Below are 15493 nucleotides of genomic sequence, written 5' to 3'. Positions count from 1 at the left end.
TGCTTCTCGGGCAGCCCACCCAGCAACAAGTGCAGGCCGCTGACCGAGGGGATGTTCCTGTGGCTTCAGGAGGTCCCTTAGGGAGGTAAGAGGTCCCCACTGGCCCAGTCAGAATGTGGGTGCGAAAGACACTAACTGATGCTTGAGGTGAAGTAAAAATAAAAGAGCTTGAGAGAGAAAACTTAAGCTTTCTGAGGTTTCTTTAGGCCCCTGGCACATGACGTAAGGGAGCCACCCTTCCTTCTCTGGGGCCTGGCACTGACGTCTGGGTGCTGACGTCGCTGGGTAGCATCTGCTCCAGTAGCAACCTGGCTGCGGGAGGGATAAGCAGAGAGTGATCTGGATGGAAAGGGATTCAAGAGGAGTTACTTTTAGTCCTGTTTTCATTAGCGGCTGTTAAACCGTTTTTAGAGGTCAACTGTATCATCCTATGAAAGGAAAAGACGTGTGGGGGACAGGATAGAGAGGGAATAAAGTGCAGCTTAGAGTGTGGTGTCCTTTCTTGAGTAAATCCTCACACGTGTCCCCCAGAAGGAGGACGTAAGTCACTGCAGATGCAGATAGCGGGGCTAGATCGCCCTTCTGGGAAGTAAGGACAATCACAATTTATTGAACACACAGCATTTTATTTTACCAACTAGAATGGTCAACTTAGCAAACAATGGTAGTTGCCTCGGGGCTGCAAGGGACTGTGTCATACTGGGTACACTGGTTGGTTATAACAAATTCAACTACTAGACCTGTATTTTGGAATGAGCATTTTTTTTTCTAGCAGGTAATTCAGACATTTCACAGAAGAGCATTTTGTCAGTCTTTATAGTGATCCGCACCTGAAAGATGGAATCGGTCTTGGAATTCAAGAGAAGTACGTGGAGGCGCGGCTCAAACCGAGCCGAGGACTAGGAGACGGAAGGTGTTGTCTGGAGTAGCGGCTGGGAACACGGACAGACACCTCCGTGAACTGCTGGACCGCCCGGGACAGTCATCAGCCTTTGGACTTCCCTCAGGCCTAGCAGGTTGTGCTGAAGACAGGGGCCTTGGGTGCCACAGTTTCCCTGAAATGAGACGGGGCTGCCCATAGGCCGTTGGCTCCGTGGTGTCCCGCCTGCCGCGATGCCAAGCTGCTGGATGACTGACCCCCTGTGACTCCCTCTCTGCATACTTGCTGCCTCTAGTTTCTATTAAAGTTACATCTGTCAACACCCCGTGTTAAGCTGTAAGGACACATTTTCCTTCACAGACTCAGGCAGGCACACACTTGTCCTCTTAAAGTTTATGATGCTGAAAATAGAAGGGATGCATTTGAGTAGTGGAGCTGTACCCTGGTCTTTGAGGGACCGGCGGAGACGGATGCTCTCGTGAATGAATTAGCAATCCAAGAGAAATCAGAGGAGGAAGTCAAAGTCCCTGGAAGATTCCTTTGATCTAAGAAGTAGTTGACACAACGCGGAGCAGGGGGACGCATGCGTACGTGGGTGCCCATCCGGCGCCCCCCTGGTGCCCCACAGGCTCCTCTGGCTCCTCCGACTGTGCCCCCCAAGGCTCACGGTGGGGCGAGCAGCTGGAAGTCTGGGAGAATTTCGGCTACCTTCCTGCGGAGTTGCGCTCGCCTTTCTTCTTTTTTTCTTTCCTCTTTCATAAACTTCACAAACTTCTTCCAGGTCTCAAATGTGATCCAGAGAATCCTCCTTTAAACACAAAAGGAAAAAAAAGTTAAACACCATGGACTGGTTGACTTTCCGTCTGAGGTACATTAAAAACCGCAGAAGAGTAATTCTTGGAGTAAAAAGATAATGTTCTATAAAAGATGGAGAGGCCAAAACTGGGATTCTACGAAGAAAATAAAGCAGCGAAAGAGGATGGAGGGACCGACAAGTTACTTTTATTTTCCATCGGGGGGTCAGAGAAACCCTCTGGAGGTGACACCGAGGCAGAGCACCCAGGGGCCCCCGGAAATGCAGGCCACGAGGCATCCCCAGGTCATCTGGTCACAGCCTGTACCTGTGCTCAAGACGGGACCAGCGGCCTGGAGGCTCCAGCAGCCGAAGCCCTGAAGGTAGAGATGCTGGGAGAGCAATTGCAGCATCAAGGTCCAGGCACTGGGGCCCAGGTGCTCAGACTTACAGGCGTGTTTCACTGTGCTGCACTTCAGACAGCACGTTTTCTAAATTGAGCATTTGCCACAGCAGCCCTGCCTTGAGCAAGTCTATTGGCACCACCTTTCCAATAGCACTTGCTTATTTGTGTTTCTACATTGCAGTTTGGTAGTTCTCCCAATATTTCAGACATTTTCATTATCGTGGTATTTGTTACGGTGATTTGGGATCCGTGACCGTTGATGTGAATACTGTAACTGGGGCCCCATGAACCACACCCATATGAGACAGCAAACTTAAATATGTGTGTCCTGATTGCTCGGCTAGCCCTCCCCCATCTTCTCCCCCTCTCCTCAGGCCTCCCTAGCCCCTGAGCTACAACGGTATTGAAATGAGGTCAGTTAATAACCCTGCACTGGCTTCCATGTGTTCCAGTGAAAGGAAGAGTCACACGTCTTTCTCTTTATTATTTTTAAAGATTTTATTTGACAGAGTACAAGTAGGCAGAGTGGCAAGCAGAGAGAGGGAGAAGCAGGCTCTCTCTGCTGAGCAGGGAGCCCAATGCGGGGCTCGATACCAGGACCCTGTGATCATGATCTGAGCTTAACCGACTGAGCCACAGCTCTCACTTTATTTTTTTATTTTTTATTTTATTTTATTTATTTACTTTTTCACAGCTCTCACTTTAAATCAAAAGCTGAAACTGATTAAGCTTAGTGAAGAAGGCATGTCAAAAGCCAAGACGGGCCAAAAGCTAGACATCTTTTGCCCAAAAGCCAAACTGAGTGCAAGGGAAAAGTTCTCAAAGGAAATTAAAAGCGTGAATCCAGTGAACACACAAATACTAAGAAAGCAAAACAGCCTTATTGCCAATATGGAGAAAATCTGGATAGAAGACTTTCAAACCAGGTACGACATTCTCTTCAGCTAAAGTCTAATCCAGGGCAAGGCCCTAACTATTCAATTCTAGGAAGGTTGAGAGGTGAGGAAGCTGCAGAAGGAAAGTTAGAAGCTAGCAGAGGTTGGTTCATAAGGTTTAAGGAAATGACCAGCTCAGTAAGATCCAAGTGCCCGGTGAAGCAGCAGGTGCTGATGTAGAAGCTGCAGCAAGTTTTCCGGAAGACCCAGCCAAGATAACTCGTGAAGGTGGCTACACTGAACAATAGGTTTGCAATATAGATGAAACAGTCTTACTGTGGAAGAAGATGCCAGCTAGGACTTTCTTAGGAGAAGTCAGTGCCTGGCTTCACAAAGCTACAAAGAACAGGCTGATATGTTAGGGGCTAAGGCAGCTAGAGACTTAAAGTTGAAGCCAGTGCTCCTTGATCATTCCAAAAACCAGGGCCCTTAAGAATTCTGCGAAGTCCACTCAGCCTGTGCTCTATACATGGGACAACAAAGCCTGGATGACAGCACATCTGTTTATAACAAGGTTTACTGAATATTTTAAACTCACTGTTGAGACCTATTGCTTGGGAAAAAAAGATTCCTTGCAAGATAGGACTGCTCACGGATAATGCACCTGGTCACCTGGGAGCTCTGATGGAGATGGACAACGAGATCAAGGTTTTCATGCCTGCTACACAGCATCCGTCCTGCAGCTCATGGGCCAAGGAGTCATTTTGACTTTCAAGTCTTATTTAAGAAACACTTTTCTTAGGGCTCTACCTCTCACATATAGGGATTCTTTTGATGGATCTGGGCAAAGTAGATTGAAAACCTTCTGGAAAGGATTCACCATTTAGATGTCATTAAGAACATTCATGATTCATGGGAAGAGGTCAAAATATCAGCATTCACAGGAGAGTGGAAGAAGTTGATTCCAATCCTCGTGGGTTGAAGGGTTCAAGACTTGAGTGGACAAAGTGTGTGCAGATATGAGGGAAACCGCAAGAGACCTAGAATCAGAAGTGGAGCCTGGAGATGTGACTGATCTGCTGCAGTCTCATGACACAACTTTAATAGATGAATGGTTGCTACTTACAGATGAGCAAAGAAAGTGGTTTCTTGAGATGGAATATACTCCTCGTGAAGATGTGAAGATGTGAAGACTGCTGAAGTGACAACAAAGGATTTACAACATTACATAAACTTGACCAAGCAGGGGATGGGAGGATTGATTCCAATTTTAAAAGAAGTTCTGTGGGTAAAGGGCTACCAAATAGTATCATATGCTACAGAGAAACTTTATGAAAGGAAGAGTCAGTTGGGGCAGTAAACTTGGTTGTTGTCTTTCTGAAGAAATTGCAGTCACCTCAACCTTCAGCAACCACCATCGTGGTCAATCAGCAATCATTAATATCAAGGCAAGACCATCGAGCAGCCAAAAGATTATGACTCCCTGAAAGCTCAGAGGATTGTTAGCCTTTTTGAATAAAGTTTTCTTAAGGTATGTATATTGTTTCTTTAGACATAATTCTTTTTTTTTTCTTTAGACATAATTCTATCGCACATTTAATAGTATAAACAAATTTTGTTAAGTACTGGGAAACCAAAAAATGCAATGGACTTATTATATTGCGATACTCGCTTTACTGCAGTGTTCTGGAACTGAGCCCCCGGTATCTCTGAGGTGCCTGTGTGTTGTTTAAAAAGCCCACTGGTAACATTACCTCCAACAATAAGCTACCACCACCCCTGAATTTTAGTTGGGAAAAGATTACCCTATTGTCAAGTTCTGGAATTATGGTTCTAGAGGGTCCCATGTTGAAGCGAGGATCACCTGCTGCCATAGGGAGACCTGCAGAGGCCTTTTAGGATAACAACTACCTGCACTAGGGCTGTGAAGCTAAGGCAGGTGGTCTCTGCACACTGGGAGAGTCAGCCTACTACTAGGCCATCAGGGCTGCCCTATTTTGTGAATCTCTTGACTGGTTTTTATAGATATACTTAATTTTGCTGCTTTTATACTTCCTGCTTTTCTTATTCCTGTTTACTCTTGACTTTCCAAAGAGTCCCCTTTAGCATTTTTGTAAAGCTGGCGGGCAGCCCTGGTGGCCCAGCAGTTTGACACTGACTTTGGCCCAGGGTGTGATCCTGGAGACCCAGGATCAAGTCCCACATCAGGCTCCCTGCATGGAGCCTGCTTCTTTCCCTCTCCCTGTGTCTCTGCCCCCCACCCCATGAATAAATTTTAAAAAAAACTTTTTTTAATGTTTTTTGTAAAGCTGGTTTAGTGGTGATGAATTTCTTTAATTTTTGTTTGTCTGGGAAACCCTTACTTTCCTATTTTGAATGATAGCCTTGCTGGATAGAATATTCATGGCTGCAAATTTTTTCTTTCAGCACTTTGAATGTATCATGCCATTTTCTTCTGGCCTGCAACATTTCTGTTGAAAAATCAGCTGATAGCCGTAGGGGTTTTCCTTTATATGTAACTGTTTTCTCTGCTATTTTAAAAACTCGCTTTCACTACATTTTTGCCATTTTAATTACCCTGTGTTTTGGTGTAAAAAGAGACAAAGGAGGAGGACACTATGTAATCATAAAGGGAACAACCCAAAGGAACATACAACAATTGTAAACAGTTATGTACCCAACATGAGAGCACTCAATACATAAAGCAGCTAATAAAGTAATTGATAGTAGTACAATAATAGGAGAATTCAACATCCCACTTATATCAATAGATCATCCAAACAGAAAATCAACAAGGAAACAGTGGCTTAGAATGACACATTGACCAGATGGGTCTAATAGTCAGAACATTCTACCCTAAAACAGGAGAATACACTTTCTTTGCAACTGCACATAGAACATTCTCCAGAACAGATTGGATGTTAGAACACAAACCAGATCTCACCCAATTCAAAAAGATCAAAGTCATGCCATGCGTCTTTTTTGATACAATACCATGAAACTGGAAATCAACCACAAGAAAAAAAATCTAGAAATGACAAATACAAAGAGGTTAAATAACATGCTACTAAACAATGAATGGGTCAACCAAGAAATCAAAAAGGAAATAAAACATTACATGGAAACAAATGAAAATACAATAGTCCAAAATCTCTGGATGTAGCCAGAGCTGTTCCAAATGGGAAGTTTATAAGCCTACCTCAAGAAGCAAGAAAAATCTCAGAAAAAGAACAAACAAAATCCCAAACCAGTAGGAAGGAAAGAAATAATAAAAACTAGAACATAAATAAAACTGAAAAAACAAAAACAAAAACAAAAAAACTAAACCCCAAATCCCCATAATAGAACAATTCAGTGAAACCAAGGAGCTGGTTCTTTGGGGGGAAAAAGATAACAAAATTGATAAAGCCTTAGCCAGACTCATCAACAAGAGGACTCAAAATCAGAAGTGAAAAGAGAAATAACCAACACCACAGAAATAAAAAGGATTATAAGAGAATATTATGAAAGACTATATGCCAACAAATTGGACAACCTAGAAGAAATGGATAAATTCCTAGAGACATATAACCTCCCAAAATCTTCCTGATTTTGGAAACATAACCTTCCTGAATCAGGAAGAAATAGAAAATTTGAACCAACCAGTTACCAGCAATGAAATTGGATCAGTAACCAAAAAACTCCCAAGAAACAAAAGTCCAGGACAAGATGGCTTCACAGGTGAATTCAAATATTTAAAGAGTAGTTAATACCTATTTTTCTCAAACTATTCCACAAAATAGTAGAGAAAGAAAGTTTCCAAATTCATTCTATGAGGCCAGCATTACCCTGATACCAAAACCAAACAGACACTACAAAAAAGGGGCATCTGGGTGGCTCATTTGGTTAAAATCAAATCCAGGTCTCGATTTCAGGGTCATGAGTTCAAGCCCGGCATTGGCCTCCATACTGGGAATGGACCTACTTTAAAAAACAAACAAAACCACCACTACGAAAAAGAATTACAGGCCAATATCTTTAATGAACATAGACACAAAAATCCTCAACAAAATACTAGCAAACCTAATCCAATAATACATTAAAAAAATCATTGACTACAATCCTGGGGTGCAAGCATGGTTCAATATTCACAAATCAATATGATACATTAGATCAATATGAGAAAGTATAAAAACCATATAATCATCTTAGTAGATGCAGAAAAAGCATTTGATAATGTAACAACATCTATTCATGATAAAAATTCTCTACAACATAGGTTTAGTGGGAACATAACATAATAAAGGCCATATATGAAAGAAAGGAAAGAAGAAAGAAAAAAAGGAAAGAAAGAGAAAGGCCATACATGAAAAACCCACAGCTAACATCATACTCAATGGGGAAAAATGGAGAGCTTTCCCCCTAAATCAGGAACAAGACAAGGATGCCCACTCTCACCGTTTTTATTCAACATAGTACTGGATGGAAGTCCTAGCCACAGCCATCAGACAAGAAAAAGAAATAAAAATCATCCAAATTGTCAAGGAGGAAGAAAATAAAACTTTCACTATTTGCAGAGGACATACTATTTATAGAAAACCCTAAAGACTCCACCAAAAAAACTATAGAAGTGATACATGGATTCAGTAAGGTTGCAGGATACAAACTCATTATACAGAAATCTGCTGCATTTCTACACACTAGTAATGAAGTTCCAGAAAGAAAAATTAAAACGATTCCATTTACACCAAAATAATAAAATACCTAGGAATAGCTTTAACTAAGGAGGTGAAAGATCTATACTCTGAAAACTATAAAACACTGATGAAAAAAGTTGAAGAGGACACAAACAAAATGGAAAGATCTTCCATGCTCATGAATTGGGAGAACAAATATCATTAAAATGTCCGTACTACCCAATTAATCTAGAGATCTAATGCAATCCCTATAAACATTTCTCACAGAACTAGAATAATCCTAAAATTTGTATAGAATTAAAAAAGACTAAAAAAGACTTTTTTAAAAAAGATTTTATTTATTTATTCATGAGAGACACAGAGAATGAGAGAGGCAGAGACATAGACAGAGGGAGAAGCAGGCTTCCACACAAGGAGCCCAACATGGGACTCAATCCCAGGTCTCCAGGATCACACCTTGGCCTGGAAGCAGTGCTAAACCGCTGACCTGGGCTGCCCTTAAAAAAGACTCTGAACAGTGAAAGCCATCTTGAAAAAGAACAAAACTGGAGGTATCACAATCCCAAATTTCAAGATACATTACAAAGCTGTAGTAATCAATACAGAATGGCATTGGCAGAAAAACAGACACACAGATCAATGGAACAGAATAGAGAGCTCAGAAATAAACCCATGATTATATAGGCAATTAATCTTCAATAAAGGAGGCAAGAATATGCAATGGGAAAAGGAAAGTCTGTTCAACAAGTGTGTTGGGTAAACTGGACCATTTTCTTATACTACACAGAAAAACTTAACATGGACTGAAGACCTAAATGTGAGAACCAAAACCATGAAAATCCTAAAAGAGAGTATCAGCAGTAATTTCTTGGATATAAGCCACAGAAACATTTTCCTAGACAGGTAAGGCAAAGAAAACAAAAGCAAAAATAAACTGTTGGGACTGCATCAAAATAAAAAGCTTCTGCAGGGGCAGCCCGGGTGGCTCAGTGGTTTAGCGCCACCTTCAGCCCAGGACATGATCCTGGAGACCCGGGATCGAGTCCCGCATCGGGCTCCCCCCATGGAGCCTGCCTCTCCCTCTGCCTGTGTTTCTGCCTCTGTGTGTGTCTCTCTCATGAATAAATAATTAAAATCTTAAAAAAAAAAAAATAGCTTCTCCAAAGGAAACAATCAACAAAACAAAAAGACAACCTACTGAATGATATGATTATGTCCAATAAGGGGTTAGTATCCAAAATATATAAAGAACTTCAACTCAACACAAAAAAAATAATAAAATTAAAAACAGAAAACACAGACTTTTTTTTTTCCAAAGAAGACATACAGATGGCCAACCAGCAAATGAAAAAATGCTAAACATCATTCGTCATCAGAGAAATGAAAATCAAAACCACAATGAGTTATCACTTCACACCTATCAGAGTGGCTGAAATAAAAAACCAAACAAACAACAAATGGCGAGGATGTGGAGAAAGAGGAACCCTTGTGCATTGTTGGTGGGAATGTAACTGGTGCAGCCACTGTGGAAAACAGTATGTATGTTCCTCAAAAAATTAAAAATGGAACTACCTTATCATCCAGTAATTCTACTGGGTGTTTACCTAAAGAATATCAAAACACTAATTCAAAAAGATACAGGAATCCCTATGTTCACTGCAGTATTATTTACAACAGCCACATTATAGAAGCAACACAAGTATCAAGAGATGAATAGAGATGTATATACAATGGACTATTATTCAGCCATAAAAAGAACGAAATCTTGCCATTTTCAATAACATCGATGGAGCTAGAGGGTAATGCTAAGTGAAATAAGTCAGAGAAAGGCAAATACCATATGATTTCACTTATATGTGGAATTTAAGAAACAAAGGAGACCAACGCCCCCCCCCCCCCCCAAAAAAAACAAACCTAGACTCTTGAATATGCAAACTGCTGGTGGTTGCCCGACAGGAGAGGAGTATGGGGATGGGTGCCATGGGTGAAGGGGATTAAGAGTGCACTTACTGTTACAAGCACTGAGTAGTGTATAGAATTGTTGAATTACTATATTGTACACCTGAAACTAACACTGTATGTTGATTATCCCAGAATTAAAAGACAATAAAACAAGGAGGGTAACAATAATAATTGCTTAATCATAGAGATGTCATTTATCCAATGCCATCACATATGTAAAATAAATAGAATGGTATCTATAGTATAAAAAATATAAGTAGTGGTTCATCAGAGAGGAACTGGACAAGCATCCAGCTGAGCTCTAACTGCAGAACTACACAGGAAGTCCTGATAATGAGACACTTGGGTCTGGCTGACATCTTGTCCTGCCAAGTATAAAATTCTAGATTTATAAAGTTATAAATCTGTATGTAATTATAAATTAATATATTGAGAAGTGATGTAAATATGTAAGATTATACCTCATGTCCTTATTGGGATCATCTTTCTAAGTGTTACTGCATTTCTAAGATGAGGCCTCACACTAATAAATGTCTCTCCTTCCTTCTTTTTCATCCACGGCTTTTCTAGACAATAAGCTTTCATTCATATAACACTGAATAAGAACTTTGAATGTCAGTTTTTAAATGTTAAAGTTCCCTTTTAAAAGACCTGTGACTAAATAATAGTGTGACTCCTGTTAAGAAAATCCATCCATTTATTTATGTACCAAGTATCTACTGTGCACCTATACTGGGCACCGTCACACCCTGAGAACCCAGTAGTGAGCAAGGTGTAGTGCTTCCATGTTGGGAGGGACAGACGATTAATGTGTAAACAATAAATTATATCATTTCAGAGAGTCTTCAGTGAAGGAAATTGAGCAGGACAAGGACAGACGGGGATATGGGGACGGTCAGGGAGGGGCACTGATCCAGGTTGTGGGAAAGCTCTGAAGCAGACGTGAGGTTTATAGGAGGAACACTAGGAGGCCAGTGGGGCTGGCCATGGAGAATGGAGCAAAGGGAAGCCTGAAGTCTCGGCGATGCTTTATCAACTAGACACTGGCTGAGAATTTATTTCTTGTTGAAGGCATGGATTCCCCTACTGATCTCACAACTTCAAACCCTGAATAGGATCACTACCTTACCACTGGGATCTTAGAATCTACAAACGAGACTAAATTCGGAAACTGGGAAAAGAGATGGGCTACAGCAAGAAGAGAATGGGCTGAGGCCAGCAGGCCTGACTCAAAGCCCAGGTCCCACCCTTTTTTATTTGTGTATCGCAGGCAACTGGCCTGCTTATAGCCTCAGCTTCGTCACCTGAAAATGGAAACATCTACACCGCCCCCTCCCCTTTCTAGCTGTCCTGTGCCACATCAAGCAGCTGCCCCAGTGAATCTCTGTACGTGGCAGCTGAACAATAGAAAGAAAATAAAGGTGGACAAACAGGATGTCTGGTAACAACACATGAACAACGACAAGAAATAAAACATAGCTGTCTGCAGGGGAAGCATGCATTAGTGACGTACATTACCCTGGTTAGTCTCAACAACTCCATAACATCGGTTCTTTCGTTACCCTCACTTTATAAAAAAGGAACGGGGAGGCTCCAAAAGGTTATTTGTCTAGGGTCACAAAGACTCTGAGTCTTAAACTTCACCCTTCAAAGTGAAGCATTTATTCAAAGGCAAGTCCACTGAGTACCCTAACTCGTTGCTTATTTTACTTTAGACCAAATCAGAATCAAGCTGCTTATGTTTTCCCAGCCCACAGGTATCAGTAACCTGTAAAGTAAACAAGGTTGAGCAGGCTTCGCTGGTGGTGGGCACCCTAGCGGCAGCACAGTAGGAACACTTTCGTAAAAACCGGACACTTGCACAGGCACAGACACCCAAGCGAAAACAAAGCAGCAAACAGTATTGTGGCTGTAGTGGGGGCGGGGGGGGGGGTCACTCTCCACCTCCAAAGCAGGATGCCCGCCTCATGGCTTGGAGGCATATGCCCACCACCATGTCATGCTCATAAGCAATGACAACTGATCATCAAAACCCAGATCATTTCTTTACTCTCAAAGGGAAGGATGTAATCAAATTTAGAACATTTCTATCCAAAACACTTAAAACTAGAAAAATCAAGAAAAAGCAAATATAGAATAACTTATTCCCCAAGGACACTGGATCAAATAAGACATCACTGCATTATAAATATTAATACGGCATACACTAGGATTCCACTTCTATACAGTTCCAAACCAGGCAACACGAAATTACAGCCTTGAAGGCTTCATCCTTACGTCAAAGTGAAAAGAAACCCAAGGACATGCTCCTGGTAAAAGTCAGGATAGGGTGCCTGGGTGGCTCAGTGGTTGAGCGTCTGCCTTTGGCTCAGGTCAGTTGACCTTTAGGAGGGCAGAGCAGGGCTTGTAACTGAGAAGGAGCCTGTTTCTCGACCTCAGTGGTGATGACACGGTTCCCACTTGACAGTAACTCATTAAGCTGTATCTGTCTGCTTTAAGCACTTTTCTAGATTTGTATTCTATTTCACAAGGTTAAAAACAATTGAACTTCAAAGATAAACCTGTACGACTATTAATAAAGTAGACCATGCACTTTGCTCAGGTGTGTGTTTCATGTATTTCTTACCATTTTACAGTCTGGGCAGCCCCTGTGAGGCAGAGAAGGCAGCAGGCATCCTGCTCATCCCCATTTTAAGATGGGGGCCCTGGAGTTCTAGGGGTCACCTGTCTTGCCTTCACCCACAGAGCCAGTGGGTGAGCTGGGACTCCCCCCACTGTCTGGTATCGGGGAGTGCCCAGCTCTCACTCTGCCTTTCAGCCAGAGAAGAGACTCTGGAACAGCTGTGAAGTCTGAGCCAATTTCCTCAGAGATAGGCTCACCTGTCACTGTGCTCCACTGCAGTCTTGTGCTTGCTTTGGGAATCGATCTTGGCCTCCCTGACCACATTAAACCAGGCCCCAAATATCTTCTTCTGAAGAAAATGTGCACACAGTTCTTGTGCTTCTTCCTCCAGATGAGTCAGATACTGGGGAAGAGGACAGGAACAGAAGTGAGACAGAGGGTATCACAAAGACTTAGGGCAAATAAATCTTTTTTTTTTTTTTTTTTTTTTTAAGATTTTGTTTATTCATGAGACACAGAGAAAGAGAGAGAGAGGTAGAGACACAGGCAGAGGGAGAAGCAGGTTCCATGCAGGGAGTCCGAAGCGGGACTCGATCCCAGGACCCCGGCCGGGATCACGCCCTGAGCCAAAAGCAGATGCTCAACCGCTGAACCACCCAGGGATCCCAAGTCTTAGGGTAAATAAACAGTATGAAAGAGAACTGCAAAGAAAAAGGAAAAGGAAATAACTGCAACAAACACAGAACAGAAAAACAAGAGACACTGGGGGCACAGAAAGGGAGAGAGAACACGGCAGCCAAGATAACATCCTGTGCCATGTACTCAAAGAACAATGGAGCCGGAGGTATAGAAACAGTTAAAAGATGGAGAGGGTAGGTTTTTAGTAAAATCACTTGAGCAATTATGGGACAAGAAACAAGAAACGAGTATAAAAACAAAAGCTGATGTAATGATACATTACAGTTTACAAACAGTTTATGAAACACTGAAAAATGTTTTATACTAAGAATTGATTTGACATTTTCATATTCATTTTGAAGCAAGGAACTGGATGGACTATTCTATATTTTTGAAAAAACAATGGTTGTAGACATCTGGATTGCATCTAATTTTCTTACGTAGGATTGAGCAGAGAGATGTATTTAAAGCTTCCATCCCTGGGGCCTTACCTGCAGCCAGCTCCGGATAACTCTCCTAAGCAGTATTTGGCAATAAAATTGATCAGCCCGGGCTGTCTTCCTAGTCAGGATTTCCTGACTATACTGGAACCAGGAAAGCAGGCATTTTCTCTGGAGAGCTAAGGAGTGATGTTCTTCAGCCACCTGGACAATTTTTTAAATGAGAAAAGGCAATTATTCCTTATATGTTTAATCATTTAAGGAAACACACATTACCTTGGCAAATGATGCTAGAGACGACATGTGGGCAGTTATGGGAGTAATCTTAGGGACATTCAGACTATGTCCTAGGAGCTGTCACTCCTGACCTTATTTTACGGTGGTTTTAGATTCACATCATGCATAGCCTTTCTGCGTTGACTCCCTGAGGAACACAGCGACTGGCTGGTTATTAGGAAAATAGAATAAACCTCCAAAGCCATTATTTCACTTGCGTCAAGTTTTGAATTGTGTAGCTGACGACATTCTCAGTTTGTTCTCCTGGAGCTTGGACTCCATGATAAACCTCTCTATTATGTACTTAACCACCATATCTAATTGAGGAAATGTCAATATTGTCAATCAGTTTTATAGTATGAGCTGTCATCCACATTGCATTTCAGACATTATCAATAAACCACAAAACCATTTGATAGGAAAATAACATGAATAATTTAATGTCTTACCAACTTAAAAGGTTCAGAGAGCATCATTCTATCTATTCAAAATAAACACATAACTCAGAGTTTATGAGTTTTAAAAGGTAACTTATATTCTTTCAAGAGGCAGGAACCCTTCTCTCTCAATCCTGTCCAGACACAATTTTCTAAGCCTTGTCTAGCCACCCAGCACCGTGAATGGGAATGATCCAAGTGAATCTATTGGCCAGGATGATCATCCAGGAGGCCCCTTTGGTACTTGAGACTGGTCTCGGTCCTGACTCATCCCAGCCTCGAGCCAAAAGGCAAGGGGAGCCTTCTGTGCTCCCCATTCTTCATCCTCTGGGAAAACAGAGAACCAGGAAGAAAAAAGATGACCAGAAGGTCTCATGGAAGTGCTGAAAATGGTTTTTGGAATAAATATAGAGCACACAGGAGTTTAAGGGAAAATGCTAATTAACTCTTCTGAAAAAATGTTACAAATAAGGCAGGAACTGTTTACTTGGACCTTTCTTTTTTTTCTTTTTTCCTATCCCTTCCTGGAAGCGAACTCAGATGGTAGATAAGCTACTACCCCTTCCTTTCACTGTCCTCCAGAACTTTTCCTTTTACTTATTTTTATTTTTTAACTTTCAACTGGTGGTTGCCATCTACATAAACACTCTGATTCTTGCACAGCTCAAGGGCAGGCCCAAGCTGGGCAGCATTCCTGGCAGACTCAGGTGCAGGCCACACTTCAGCTCTGTAACCAATGTGTTATGTGACTTTAAGTAAGTCACTTCTCCTCTCTAGGGCTCAGTGCCCTTATTACAAATGGAAGGAGATGGAGAGGACTGCTAATGTTCTAAAATTCTATTATGGCCACGTCCCGATCCCTGGAACCTGTAAATAAGTTACCTTACGTGGTATAAAAGGGATTTTGCAAATATGATTAAGTGAAGGATCTTAAAATGGAGAGATTATCTTGCATTATATGTGAGAGCCCTAAATGTAATCACAAGTATTCTTGTCAGGGAGAGGTGGGACGGTGAGCATCAGTACATGTGACCTGAAAGCAGAGAGCAGAGTGACTCAAGGAGGAAACTGAGAGCACTAGCATGCAGATGGCCCCTAGAAGGTGAGAAAGGCAAGGAAACCAATTCCCCCCCCCGACCACCACCACCCTGGAACCACCAGAAGGAAACATGCATTGCTGACACTCTGACCTTACTCCAGCAAGTCCAATTTTAAGTTAATAAACTTGTGTTATTTTAAGCCACCAAGGTTGTGGTACTTTGTTGTAATAGCAATAGGAAGCTTATACACTTGCTATGAGCTACAGAGGTGATTCCCAAAATGTGGCGCTCAGACCACTCAGAATCCCCTGGGCTACTTTTTAAAAATGCAGATTCCCTGACACACAGCAGCTAACAACTCATACCTACTGAGAATACCTAGAGGTGGAACTAGGAGTGTGCATTTT

General features: G+C 41.9%; 1 protein-coding gene across 4 annotated transcripts in view; it reads right to left on the bottom strand.

Annotated features, from left to right (window-relative positions):
- Nucleotides 1-605: 605 nt before the first annotated feature.
- The window catches only part of CCDC191 (coiled-coil domain containing 191), an 88640-nt gene continuing 73752 nt past the window's right edge, over nucleotides 606-15493 (bottom strand). For all 4 annotated transcript variants that reach the window (XM_072811667.1, XM_072811668.1, XM_072811670.1 and 1 more), the window contains 3 exons: nucleotides 13385-13537; nucleotides 12473-12618; nucleotides 606-1688 (listed from right to left, as the gene is read on the bottom strand). In XM_072811667.1, coding sequence (XP_072667768.1) covers nucleotides 1544-1688; nucleotides 12473-12618; nucleotides 13385-13537 — 444 coding nt within the window. In that variant the 3' untranslated portion in view covers nucleotides 606-1543. The remainder of the gene's footprint in view (nucleotides 1689-12472; nucleotides 12619-13384; nucleotides 13538-15493) is intronic.

The sequence above is a fragment of the Canis lupus genome, chromosome 35 (genome assembly GCF_048164855.1).
Source record: "Canis lupus baileyi chromosome 35, mCanLup2.hap1, whole genome shotgun sequence".
NCBI lineage: Eukaryota > Metazoa > Chordata > Mammalia > Carnivora > Canidae > Canis > Canis lupus.
Note: the sequence above shows the minus strand (reverse complement) of the source record. Positions and strands in the feature narration are given on the sequence as shown.